The sequence below is a fragment of the Rhopilema esculentum genome, chromosome 12 (genome assembly GCF_057945365.1).
Source record: "Rhopilema esculentum isolate cy_ngs chromosome 12, ASM5794536v1, whole genome shotgun sequence".
Lineage (NCBI taxonomy): Eukaryota > Metazoa > Cnidaria > Scyphozoa > Rhizostomeae > Rhizostomatidae > Rhopilema > Rhopilema esculentum.
The window spans coordinates 3,380,488-3,392,915 of record NC_142826.1 but is presented as its reverse complement, the minus strand read 5'-3'; the positions used below and the strand labels follow the sequence as shown (position 1 = coordinate 3,392,915).

At 33.9% G+C, this 12,428-nt stretch overlaps 1 protein-coding gene across 1 annotated transcript in view; it reads right to left on the bottom strand.

Moving 5' to 3' along the window:
• Window positions 1-12,250, bottom strand: part of LOC135681240 (neurobeachin-like protein 1) — a 42,184-nt gene extending 29,934 nt beyond the window's left edge. Inside the window, exons 1-17 of the mRNA XM_065195588.2 lie at window positions 12,072-12,250; window positions 10,845-10,884; window positions 9,690-9,833; window positions 9,214-9,269; window positions 8,827-8,867; window positions 8,145-8,215; window positions 7,846-7,908; window positions 7,424-7,510; window positions 6,524-6,622; window positions 5,933-6,042; window positions 4,820-4,953; window positions 4,213-4,316; window positions 3,200-3,307; window positions 2,272-2,399; window positions 1,586-1,718; window positions 1,122-1,232; window positions 363-603 (exon numbers count right to left, since the gene is read on the bottom strand). Of these exons, the coding sequence (XP_065051660.2) occupies window positions 363-603; window positions 1,122-1,232; window positions 1,586-1,718; window positions 2,272-2,399; window positions 3,200-3,307; window positions 4,213-4,316; window positions 4,820-4,953; window positions 5,933-6,042; window positions 6,524-6,622; window positions 7,424-7,510; window positions 7,846-7,908; window positions 8,145-8,215; window positions 8,827-8,867; window positions 9,214-9,269; window positions 9,690-9,833; window positions 10,845-10,884; window positions 12,072-12,100 (1,699 nt within the window). The 5' untranslated portion in view covers window positions 12,101-12,250. The remainder of the gene's footprint in view (window positions 1-362; window positions 604-1,121; window positions 1,233-1,585; window positions 1,719-2,271; window positions 2,400-3,199; window positions 3,308-4,212; window positions 4,317-4,819; window positions 4,954-5,932; window positions 6,043-6,523; window positions 6,623-7,423; window positions 7,511-7,845; window positions 7,909-8,144; window positions 8,216-8,826; window positions 8,868-9,213; window positions 9,270-9,689; window positions 9,834-10,844; window positions 10,885-12,071) is intronic.
• Window positions 12,251-12,428: the final 178 nt, after the last annotated feature.

Below are 12,428 nucleotides of genomic sequence, written 5' to 3'. Positions count from 1 at the left end.
AGTTTTGGCGCTCAAATATTGTTTTTAGCATCGAAGATCATCCCCGACCGTCGGTCATTTAACCCGTGCAGCTGGCAATATCACACGAGGTCAAACAAACCGAGGTATTGTATGAAAACTACTGGCCCGCCATTAAAAGACAATCTGGCCATATTAGCTATAAAAACAAACATTTTCCAGAGACCACGCCCATGCGACACCCTTCCTCTAACTGGTTCGCTCTGCTAACTTTTTTTGCTTTAACAGTACCATCTTATATTCGGGCCAGCTGCCACTGAGGAATTATTTCCAACAACAGGGGCGAAAAAACTATACTATCAATATAAATGAATATGCGAAGCCATGTACAAAATATAAATTACCTGCAAAGAACATATCAGTAATTGTGGACTGGCTTAGAGACTCATTAAACAAATAGACCGAGCTTATTTGTCCTTTCAAGCTTGAAACCTCTCCCCAAACTCTGTTTTGTTGACCAGCAGCGGTGCATCCTGGGTATTCTGACGTAACTACTTGTTTGATCGGGACAGGTGAAGGGTGCATATTGTAGTAAAAGTTCGGATTAAAACGAACACCGTATCCGATGGTAGAGTAAACCAGATCCTACAAACAAAAGAAAAATGCAAAGATACGAGTCAAAAGTCTGAACTCTTAAAAATATAGCACCAATTTACAACATGCAATAGCAAATGATTAGCTGCAAAAAGTAGCAAAGAAATTTTTTTCAGGAACTTCAATTCAAATAAAGCAAATTCTTTCTAATATTTCTAATATGGTATTAATATTCATATATCAAGGGGATACCAAACATTTCCACCTCTAGGACAACTGAGGGAACACCAGTTGACTTATTAAAGATTAGTAAAGGAATCTAATTTTGAAAAAATAAACAGAGGAATGATTTTTTGCCACAGAACTAAGTTAGAAACAAAGGCAGAAAATTTAGATGTCACAAAAACCTTTTTTGGAATAAGAAACTTGAGGATTCAGAAAACATTGAGAACAGATCAAAATTCTAGAAAACTGTGTTGGAGAATTAACATTTCTATGAAATACGTTGAAATCTTACTATATACGCTGAAATTTACAAACACCCAAGAAACAGAAAGAAATAAGCGTACATCAGTGACAGGGTATTTCATCAAAGCCTGGTGAAAGTGTTGCCCGTCAACGTAAACAGTCACAAAACTTCTTCCAAAAGATTTCTTTGTGTGGACAATGGCCAGAGAATGCTGTGATAAAAACATGAAATTATTAAAAAATTAATGTGCATCAAGGAGGGAAAAAATAATGTGATCAAATACCAATTATTGATAGAAAGCGTCTAAATTTTCGAAGAGAATAAAAACAGGAGATAAAAACATTGACAGGAGTTTTAATGACAGTACTTGAAGTTACAGCGGTGAATCAAAACAACTTTCTTAACGCAGCAACCAGTTTTTAATCCGGCGAATCTCGCAGCTCTATTTCAAAGGAGTACCTTCTCCGACTGACTAAAAAGCCAGGTGCCTTTCAGCCTGGAACCAAAACAGCATTAAACTGATATAAATCTGGACGTACAAGAAGAATAATAGATTTTCCTCACCCATTCTTGGTCTCCAAACGGCAGTTCTGTAACTGATGAGGCAAAGTAATCCTTCTTTGTACAAACAGCAATGATGAGATATCCCTTTTCGGTAAAGAAGGCTTCAAAACCTTCACCAGTTGAGCTTAGAAAGCTTCAAAACAAAATTAATCTTCCTTAGAATGATATCAGCCTTACGGCAACCACGGTACACAAATGCATAGACTTTAATATAAGCGGTTAATAAAGTGTTATAAAAAATAAGTATATTTTATCTATAGAAAGACAAAAAAGGGTAGAAGTCTCAGTCAAATCTTGAACACTCATGATACATAGTCGGATAGTTACAAAAAGAGACACAAATTGGGACGAGACATCAAAACTATATGCTGTCTAGAACCAATTGCCCGGCTGACAAAGTTCTATATAGCAGTTGATATTATTCTACAGACTATTATGACCTTACATCGGTATCAAAATCACATAAGCATTTTATATTTCTGATCGGGACAAATTCAATCTTGCTTTGCTCTAGCACTATAGTCTACAAAAGATCGCCGTAATCTACCTTCCTATAATCAAAACAGTGTACTTCACACCCAAGCATATCTCCTACAAATAACTTTACATTCGTCTGGTTTCCATATTTCATTTCTGGACTGAGTTAAAAAATCATAGACTTTTAATCTGGTAGTGTCATGCAATACCTGTATAGCATATGCCTCACTTTGAACTGGCGTGTCTTTGGTGTTGGAAGGCTGAAATCGAGGCATAGCCAGGTGTGGAAGGTAATTCCTCTACCGTTCCATTTAAGGAATGAAGGTGCTGAAAGAGCCTAAGTCAAAAAATGAAATGAATGGTTAGATCAATCACTAAAATTGTTTTCTAACAACAATTTTGAAAGCATTTTGTTTAATTATAATTGCAGAACAAGTGGCAATAGCTGGGGAATGCCTCAATTCAAAGACCGATTTTGAGAGCATTGGAAAGGGAGTTGTTTGTGGTAGGGTATTGTTATATTATAGATACGCCTTACGGGGTCAAAAATCATCAAATATTGGTCAATTTTAAACAAGATCACAATAGACATGAAATGTATGAGGCCAACGGCAAACTGGTGTCAATATGGCGGGGTTGAAAGTATGCTCCTGGAGAGGTGCTTATTGTTTAACAATTGTGTGTCGAGGCTGTGAGTATACTAGAGGGAAATGTAGCAGATCTTAACTAAATGCTAGAAGTATCACAAAAGTTTACAAGTATAACTTTTGAGGAGGAAGGTTTTGAGTAAATAACACGTGGCAAGCATAACGGTATGTATCTCCTTGTTCTTTGATTGATTTTTATGATTCAATAAGAAATGCATTGATATTTGTATGTAAAATAGCATTGATATAGGCTGCGCTCATGTGAGACCAGTTCCATTTGGAACCGCACTGAGATGAGTACGGTTAGGCCTTCCATTTACACGGGGCCCATCTTGCAGCAACTTCAAATTGAACTGCTAGCCGTGCCTACGCAGTTTCACCTAAAAATAGTTCTACCATTTTTAGGTTTCATCAATCGAAGTTTCTCGCGCAACCGCAGCTATATGTATCCTTCATAAACTGCAGACAGTGGCAAAGCTTTAATACTCACGAAAATATCAGTTGGGTCATAAAAGTCGATGAAATGCCTTGGTTGTCTGGCATCAACTTGAGACGCCATGCGTTCCAGAGCTTGCAAAAGTCGATCATTGTAAGAAACCTATGAATTTTGCGTAGAAAAATAGAAAAGAAATATAGACAAAAAAGAACAGAAACAATACATGCCATAACAAAAAGGTTAACAAGCACTCTATCTGATTCTCAAGCAAAATGATTCAATCAACAGTATGAGAATTTTAAAATTACTAAACCAGTGATTTCGGCATCCGGGTCGTTAGGAAGAGCAAAGACTACCGAATGGGTATTTCATTCTCGGACAGGAACTACAATAAAGTCCTGCCAAGGATCGCCTCGATTTTTTCCTTGAGAAATAGAATTATAAACGATCAAACATTACAGAGTCTTGGGGATTTCTTGTCAACAAACTGTCAATTGTCAACAAGATAGCCTGTGTGCAGACTCAAAATTTCTCAAGTGTGAAATCTCTCCTACCACAGATGCACGCAGGCTATCAAAATGAAGAATCGGACCGAAAAAATCCTGAAATACAAAGTGCCCAATAAAGGAAGACAGTCTTAGGTTCCTAAAACGTTAACCAATTTAGTGTCCAATTATCATTGGTTGTTTAAAAGAACTTAGAAGTTTACAGAGCTTCTAGTGTCGATTGCAGTAATTACCATAATATCTTCACAAAAGAAACTGTTTAACAACTGCGTTGACCCCTTCTCTAAATAATAAAATTTGATATTTATCAAATTGTTCTGCAGCGTGTCCGGTACACATTTTATGTACAAACAGGAAACATCAGCTTGATATAACACGGCAGTTCGTAATTCAACATGGCATGGCGATCTTTGTGCAATCAAAGTGTAAACAATTTAACAATACTAATGTGTGAATTAGGTACAGCATCTGCTGTCTGAAATATTTTTACGAAATGTAGACAACAAAAGATAATTTAAAACGTTTGGCAACAGTGGCACACTCAAGACGTTAATGTCTTACTTGTCCTGTTTCTTCGTTGCTTTTAAAAAGCCCAATGAGTACTTTCAATTGATCTGGTTTGATGGAAAGGCTGCCAAGAATTTCAAGCAGACTTATGAGACAACCTGTGGAGGAAAAGAGTAGGTGAGAAAAATCTATTGACAATAGTTTATTCTTATGGCAAGTCTTAAACAAAATTGGTGACAACTAATGGAAAAGAATTCACTAATTCTTGAATGGTACGAAAGAAAGTTGTACATTACTACGGAAAGACCTGATGGCAAAGAAACTTGGGAGTTTGGCTCAAAAAGATATATAACTAAATTGCTCAGGAGACCGTACTTTTGTTCTAGGTAATGACTGTTCTTTAAATTATTCCTGCACCATGAATTTTTTTACAAGTTTGAACGAATGGAATTTAACTTTCTTAGGCTTTGAGTTGTCTGTGGAAGATCCACTCCAATATACATAGAAATGCTGTTGAGTCAGTCCATCAAATTCCATCCTAGCAATTTGAAATTATCAAATATTCACTGGCAATATGGAACTAGTGAATACTACAAACCGATTTTACTGACTGCCTATCTGCAATAATTAAACAATTACTTAAAAGCTAGCAACTACTTACTAAGAGTTTGTTTCTGCAGGTTTTCTCCGTTTTTTAACAGTTTTATTATGTTGCCAATAAGATCATATTGACATGCAATGATTCTGTTATGGGCAACAGCTGCACAGATGACTCGCAGAGTTTCGCAGACATGTCTGAAATAAAACGACGTGGTATAAGAACCATACTCTACATCGATTCTTATCATTTATAACTTGTGCCTTACCATATCTTAAATTGGTTGTGCAAATTTCTAGTCTGTTTCGGTTCCGACCACGTAAAAAAGAAGTTTAAAATGTGTAAAACTAAGCAATAAAAGATTATAATCTAGATCAATTTTTTTTAAAACTCCCATTCTATTTATGGCCTTGAATACACTTTGATTCCCGTGTATGTGAACTTACGCCCATTTTTAGTGGATCAAGATTACCATCCATTGATTCTCTGCAAAAATGTCCCAAATAGTTATTTTACGTTTAAACAAACGATGAAGCATTCTTGTGAGAGGCCTTGACTTTAACTATCAAAAAGTGAGATTTTTGCAAATATACGATCTAAAATGGTGGTGAAATCTATGAATCCTATTGACGAAATTACAAAATCGTAAAAGTGTAAAGGTATATTTATGCTCCAATTGCACCCACACCCTATTAAGTAATAGAAGTAGCAATTTGTTGACACCATTACCAATGTTATGTGACATGCGTCTGAACAAAGTAACGACAGTTAATTACAGAAATACGAAGACTAAAAAAAATGGCAAGAATGAGATAGATTCAAACAGATTTACGTAAAAATGGGATGTGTAGGCTAATTGTCTAATTATTATTTTGATAATACCTGGATAAATGACAAAAGTTTAATCAAGGAAATTGTCAGTTTTACATTTAATTGTTGGTCATATAAAGTTAGTGGATGGAGCTTTGACCAATGTTTAATTAAGGCAAAGATGCCTTGATCATTAAGCTGACATAAAATGGCACCTTTGTTTTTCAGCTATAATTAGAACATTAGTTCGAAAGCGCAGCTTAAATGGAAATTTCAATACAAAGACAATAACGAAGACAATTTTGAGTTATAATCAGGATTTTAAAAATATCAAGGAAGGTGGCTTTTCACAACAAGAAAACAAACCTTTGCAAGTCTGATGATAGGCAGGGTAAAATATCTATCAGAACATTTGCAACTTCCCCGTTTGCAATGACATTGCAATAATTGTCAGGTATCCAGTTTCCATTGACAAGCTGCATACGGAAAACATAAGAAATGTCAGATATCATTTACCTCAAAATGAAAACTCAACGACAAACCATCAATATTGATATAAAGTGAAAAGTGCTGCAAATAAAAGTTGAAATCAAAGTCAAACACAGACTGCTTCGTTCACTTTATCTCAAAAAAAGATAATCCTTGAACGGCACTAGGTCAACAGTCTGCTAGCAGCATTATATCATCCAATAAAAAAAAGCTACAAATAATTACAGGATAAATCCTCCTGCTATATTTACTTTATTGTGTTTCGAAATTAAGGAACAATGACCAAAAAAACTGAAATGTAGAAAAATAGTTTTCTTTGCTCCTTTTAAACAAAAATGAAGGTTAAAGACTGAGAGCATACTTGCAGCTATACAAGAACGTAGAAATAACGTTGATTCTATTTCACTGAGACACAGCAAAAAATTTCTTTAAGCATTGTTTTTTAACAGAAAATAGAAGATTTTTTACCAGCTGAAACAAAGAATCAACAACTTCGTGTGATATTTTTTCCTGACGTTTCAAATATATAGCCAAAGAGTCTTCACCAAACTTGTCCAAAAATACGGTCTGGAAAAAAGTATAATTCGTTTCGTTTCAATAGAAACATAGCAGCTATAAAAAGCTTATATCATAAGCTATTTCATCAAAGAATAAAAAGCCGTGTTTAAATGAATAAAAACACATCTTTTCAGAACCACAATGAAAGGGCTGTTTGTGATAGATGCTGCTTTAAAAATCACCTGGAATTTGACTGATAGAGGCCTAACAAATCATAGAAATGCAGTAGCATGAGACTCGACTGTGGTCGTCAAAAAATACCACACAAAACAAAAGCGACAGGACACCTTATGAAAAGCGCGACAGGCACAACATCGTAATGCAAATATCATTGATAGATTGATTATAGTTCGAAAGAATTGTTTCTTGCCTATTAAAACAAAGTGCAGTGTGATTGAAGATTCCGCAGACATGCATACTTCATTATAAGAATGGCAACTTAAATCTGACCTTACTGAAAGCGAATTTCCAACATATTCATGACAAACCTAACGCTAGTTTCCTGTTTGTCTTAGAGCTTGTCTTGCGAAAAAATCTAGCTTAAAACTTTGATGAGTCAAAAGCGCTTAAGAACATATCCAGACATACTTTTGCCAGTATGCCTTATAAAATATTGCCAGATTGAATCATGCATGCTCAAAAGAAAAGCACTGCAAAAACGCTAATGAAATGATACCTAAAAATTGAAAATTTGAAAATTTTCTTACTGATATCTTTTAACGTTATGTTGATGATACATGACATTAAATTATCCTATTCCAAAATCAATATGTGAAGAAGTTACAATATTGTGAATAATATTTCACTCACTTTATACATACTACCTTCTTTAACAATGAGCGTGATCAAATCAAGGCAGACTTTAGCTCGCTGGTTCCCGGCAGAGTTATCTTTAATCTAAAACATGAACTAACAGATTTAACTCAGGATACAAATGAAAAAGTTAACTTATTCCAAGAATTATTTTTAAAAATAAAGATAGGTATATTCTCGACATATCCAGTATAGGTAGGTAATCATGTCTTTAATATACAAATGTATTTCGTGAGACAAACAACTTCAAGGGTCTATTTACCACCAAAATGAGTCAAATTAAAGCTGGCGTGGGAATATTTCAAGCAATAGCATATAAATGTACAACAAATAACTTCTTTTCCAGTAATAACTTTAACCAAATACACAGACAGACATTCATGCATTTCAAAAGAAGCAATGAATAATGAACTTCAAACCTTTGTTTCCATAAAGTCTTTAATCCCTTGAAAAATGTCAACTTTGTCTTGTACACAATTTCCCTAAAAAGAGGATTTTATTTAATTTGAGATTCTAAAAATTATTTTAACTGGAAAAAAAACTGCATGAAAAACTAGTATCTATAATACATAATTACAATGCCTTCTTTGGAACTAAATATGAAATTTAAGTCAAATAAATCATTATAACATTTAATTTGAAAAATAAAGAAAACCAAAAACATTGTAGGTTTAGAAGTATTGCAAAGCTGATTTTTTGAAGGTAAGTTTTCACATACAACAATTATTTCTGTCCATTTGCTGTACTTTCCCCTGAGCTTGCTGCTTTTGATCACCTCAGTGATTTTTTCTTGAAAAATAAAAAATGGTACATATCACTATATATGTGGTTAGATAAATTATGAAAAGTAAAGATAATTCATAAAAGTTTAAATTACATCAGGGTTGGAGGATACTTAAAAATCATTTTTGTCATACATTGCATCAAATGGATCTATCTTAAAATAACCCCAATGTCCTAACCTCCACCCAGAAAATAATTTTATTTAGTTTTTGAAAAGAATGATCCTAAAGTATAATACTGGCAATGAAAAATTGAACAAAATTATCTCAGCCTAAACAAAAAGTGAATAATCTAAAAGCAAAATTTTTCACGAAAAATTGTGTCCACTGACAAAGTATCTACCCCTAAGGTTCATTCCTCGTATAAGAAGGGGCATTAAAATTTGAATAAGGCAATGGATTTAATAACATTCTGGCAAAAATTAAAGCAAGTAAACCAAGTTCGGTAATAAACTGAATTCTTTATTACAGCAATATCACAAATCCTCCCCTTTTGCCATTGTTTCAAAAATTTTCAAAGTGACCAGATTTTAATCCTGATTAGTTCAAGTCAATGAAGGCCTTTATACTTAAGTAGCGTATAAAGTAGCGAAAATATGAAAAAAATGTCATACTTACCACAAATCTTGACTTTTTTAAGCACATTACATTCAGTTACCCTGGTGAATTGAAAAGTAAATTAAGTTCTGGAACTGATATTTTTTTAGTTTTCAAGAAAACTTTATAGAGAAGTAAGAGAAGCAAGCTTGCCATGGATTATGGGCATTTTGTCTATATCATATGAATTAACAAAACTAACTGTTAGCTGGTCTGTCATAAAGGAATATATGTGATAGCAAATTATAGCAATTAAATGGAAATAAATAGGCTTGCTTCTTTAAAAATATAACTAATTTTCTACCCTGGAGCTGAAAACAAATAACAAGCAGACTCAGTGGATCCTGGTTTGATACAAATATAAATATGAATAAAAAATAAACATGTTGCAAATTTGATAGTAAATACCTTTGCTTTAGTAAACCAACAATATCTGGCAAAATGTTCATATGGTCTGATAATGGCTGAAATAGCAACAAAATTGGAATAACATTTTCTAGGAAGCCAAATGTTGAATTGATTTGTGTAAATATTGTACTTCTTCAAATATACTCCTTGATTGTCAGAACATTGATACAGGAATTTTTAGAATTGGGGAAGGATAGGTTTTGAAACAATGACTTGATAATGGCAGGTCAGTATGTGTAAAAATTCCAGATTGGTTTTCTATAATGAATCTTTGCTTCTCCTAAAATGCTTCATTTCATAATTGTCTATAAAAAGACATGAAATTATTGCTACTCAAAGGCTTTAACTGTCATAAAAGTATGAGATCCCATTTTAATTGAGCTTTTGAAGCAAAGAAAGTTTTGGTGATTCACTCTTTGTCATTTCTAATTCCAATCCTTAATTCAAAGCTTGCAACAAAACATGATAAGTCTTACCAGGTCCTGAAATACCTTAAGCAAACATCTCAAGGCAACATCATATGAATCATCATTTTCTACTATCTGTTCTTGCGAGAGTGTGTCCCGAATAAGTTGCATGATACAGAAAAAGACATTATCTGTGTATCTGATTGCATTATTCTGAAAAATATTTATAAAATCAGATATCATAACTAAAAAAACAAAAGTTCAAAAGATGGTTTCATGAACATTGCAAAGTGCAAACATCACTCAGCATTGTATCTTGCACAGATCAGGATTAATTTATCAGATCAGGAGTTTCTGGATGTTGAATATCTCATTGAATGCGGAAGTAAAAGTGCTATGTATGTCAAAGGTTAAATGCAATTATGGTTTTGTCAGATGTGACTCATAAGCTGGGCAGACCATCATTTGATCAGAAGTATCTGTAAATTTTCCTCTCTTTATTTTGTGTCTCTTAAGAATAAGAGAGTTTTTGGCAAGGGTTGTGCTATAGACTGGTCTTAAAAAAAGATTAAATTGTTTATCAATCAAAGGTTTTTGGATGATGCAATGCAGTAATACTATGTGCTTTTTCTATGGCCAAGCTAATCAATGCTTTGTTGTAAGAAGCTTTAGAATGGGTGGACTGTTAGGGCAAAAACTCTATATGGCAAATTAACACAGCTAGTTCTGTTAATTCAAACTTCCCTGGCAATTCATTAACCAAGAAAAAAACATATAGTAGACTCTGGTTATCCTACCACCAAATAATGCTTGAAAATTTGTGACTGCACACAGAGTGTGGCTGTGAACAAAGCTAGCTTGAATAGTTCTTCATATTTGGGTTTAAATTTTAATGTGATTTTAACCAGTATTGTGACATTAAGTGGAGTGACTGTACATGGAGTAAATTATGATCAAGAAAAACACTGTACCACTAGCATGTGAAAAAACCCATTGGTCCACTTATAATTTTTTTGAACACAGCCATTATAGATTTTTTGAAACTATAAAATCAAAATTTGCAGTTTCAGTTGACAACTTCTGACAATATTGTTCTCCCTCATTCAGAAAGCACGAAGCAACTGATATAGAGCCAATACCAGCTACATATACTTTATAACATAAACATGGTTTTGCATAGTCAGCATGTGATCAAATTTTGGAATAACTCCATTATCTGGTTACCTCATAGCTCAGCAGCAGCCTTATTGATTCAGACGAGTCCCTGAAACAACAAAATAATTCTGAAAATGTTTATTTGAAAAATATTGCTATTTGAAAAATAGTGTATCACCATTGTAGCTTCAACCTATGCTTATAATGGGTTATATGCCCTAGATGAAAACTGGCCAATGGCATTATTCAAAACCTCTGTTTATTCTAGAAAATCTCTGATCAAAGTGAAATAAACCTTCTACTCTACATCCATACTTTTTAGCATTTACAAATTATCATTGTCTTTTATAACAATCAGCAAATTACACTTCCAGGTTTCTAAAGATCCTTTCCTTTGGGATCATTGCAGCCTGGCTAACAATCTTTATCTAATCTGGTTTCTTAATTCTGTACATTCTTGCTGACCTCATGCCCCAATATGAAACAATTTTTTCCCATTCTTTGCATGCACAGTTTTGCTCAAAAAAGATAAAGCTTAAATGACTGTTCCAATCATTATTTTTTTCCTCAAATTATGACAAATTTATATTGTATGTTATTAATATTTGTTGTTGTTAACTTGCTATAAAATTACATGTTGTGGAATTTTGATGAACTGAACTGAACTATCAATCTACCAAACTAATGCAAGATGGCTGCCTATTTTTACTGTGAGTGAAGAGCTTGCTTTCATGCTGGTGTAGCATTGGATGCTTTTGATAGTAAAGTGGCGTATACTATTTGATGGCATGGGTGTGATAATAAAATCATACACTGAAATGTAGTCGACAAAAGTACGAAGGAAAGAATTTGACAGAAAGTTTTGTTCAATAAGTGCACATTTCAACCTAACGTTTTACAGTCTTGGATTATAGATCCTTCCGAATACTTCACTCTGGTAAACAATTGTTTGGATATAAAATTCGTTTAGGACTAGGAATTTGTTTTTGGAATATCTATAAAGGACAAATTTCTGCTTTGAGATTCACCCTAATATTCCTCGTGAGAGACAGTGAACGTTCTGTTGTGCCGAAGTTCGTGTCGTTGTGCGCAAAATCTCGCATAAAATGTTCGTTACGCTTGAAAACTAACAAACGAGAACATCCTTGCTAAAAAACTAAACTTGATTTTTAACAGACTATGAAAAAGACAGATTTGAAGATTTTTTCAAGCAGGAAGATCGAAAAACCTAATCTCACAGGACAAGTGTACTGCACCAACAACTACAAGTGCAGTGCAGGGATGAAGGCCAATTACCTTTTAACAAGATCATCATCTGCTTCCATCTTGTGAGGATCAAGTAACGTTTACGTTGCTGCTCGTCAAAAGAACATTGTCATTGCTGCCCTTCACATTTTGTATTCATTACATCTCCACCTTACCTTCAGCACAGTTAGTTATTTTAAATTAAAATTAGCTCCATCCTTGGACTTCAGTCTCGTTTTCAAGAAGAGGAAGTCAATCAGAGTTAATGCTGGAATATAGAAGAGCCCTCCTTTTATTTTGATAGCAGTACATCCCTGTTAATCATTGGGAAAGGCAGGGGTGAAAATGTTCTGGGGAGATATACCTTAAGTTTTGAACAGGATGGTTTTTGCATTTCTTCTCAGGGGC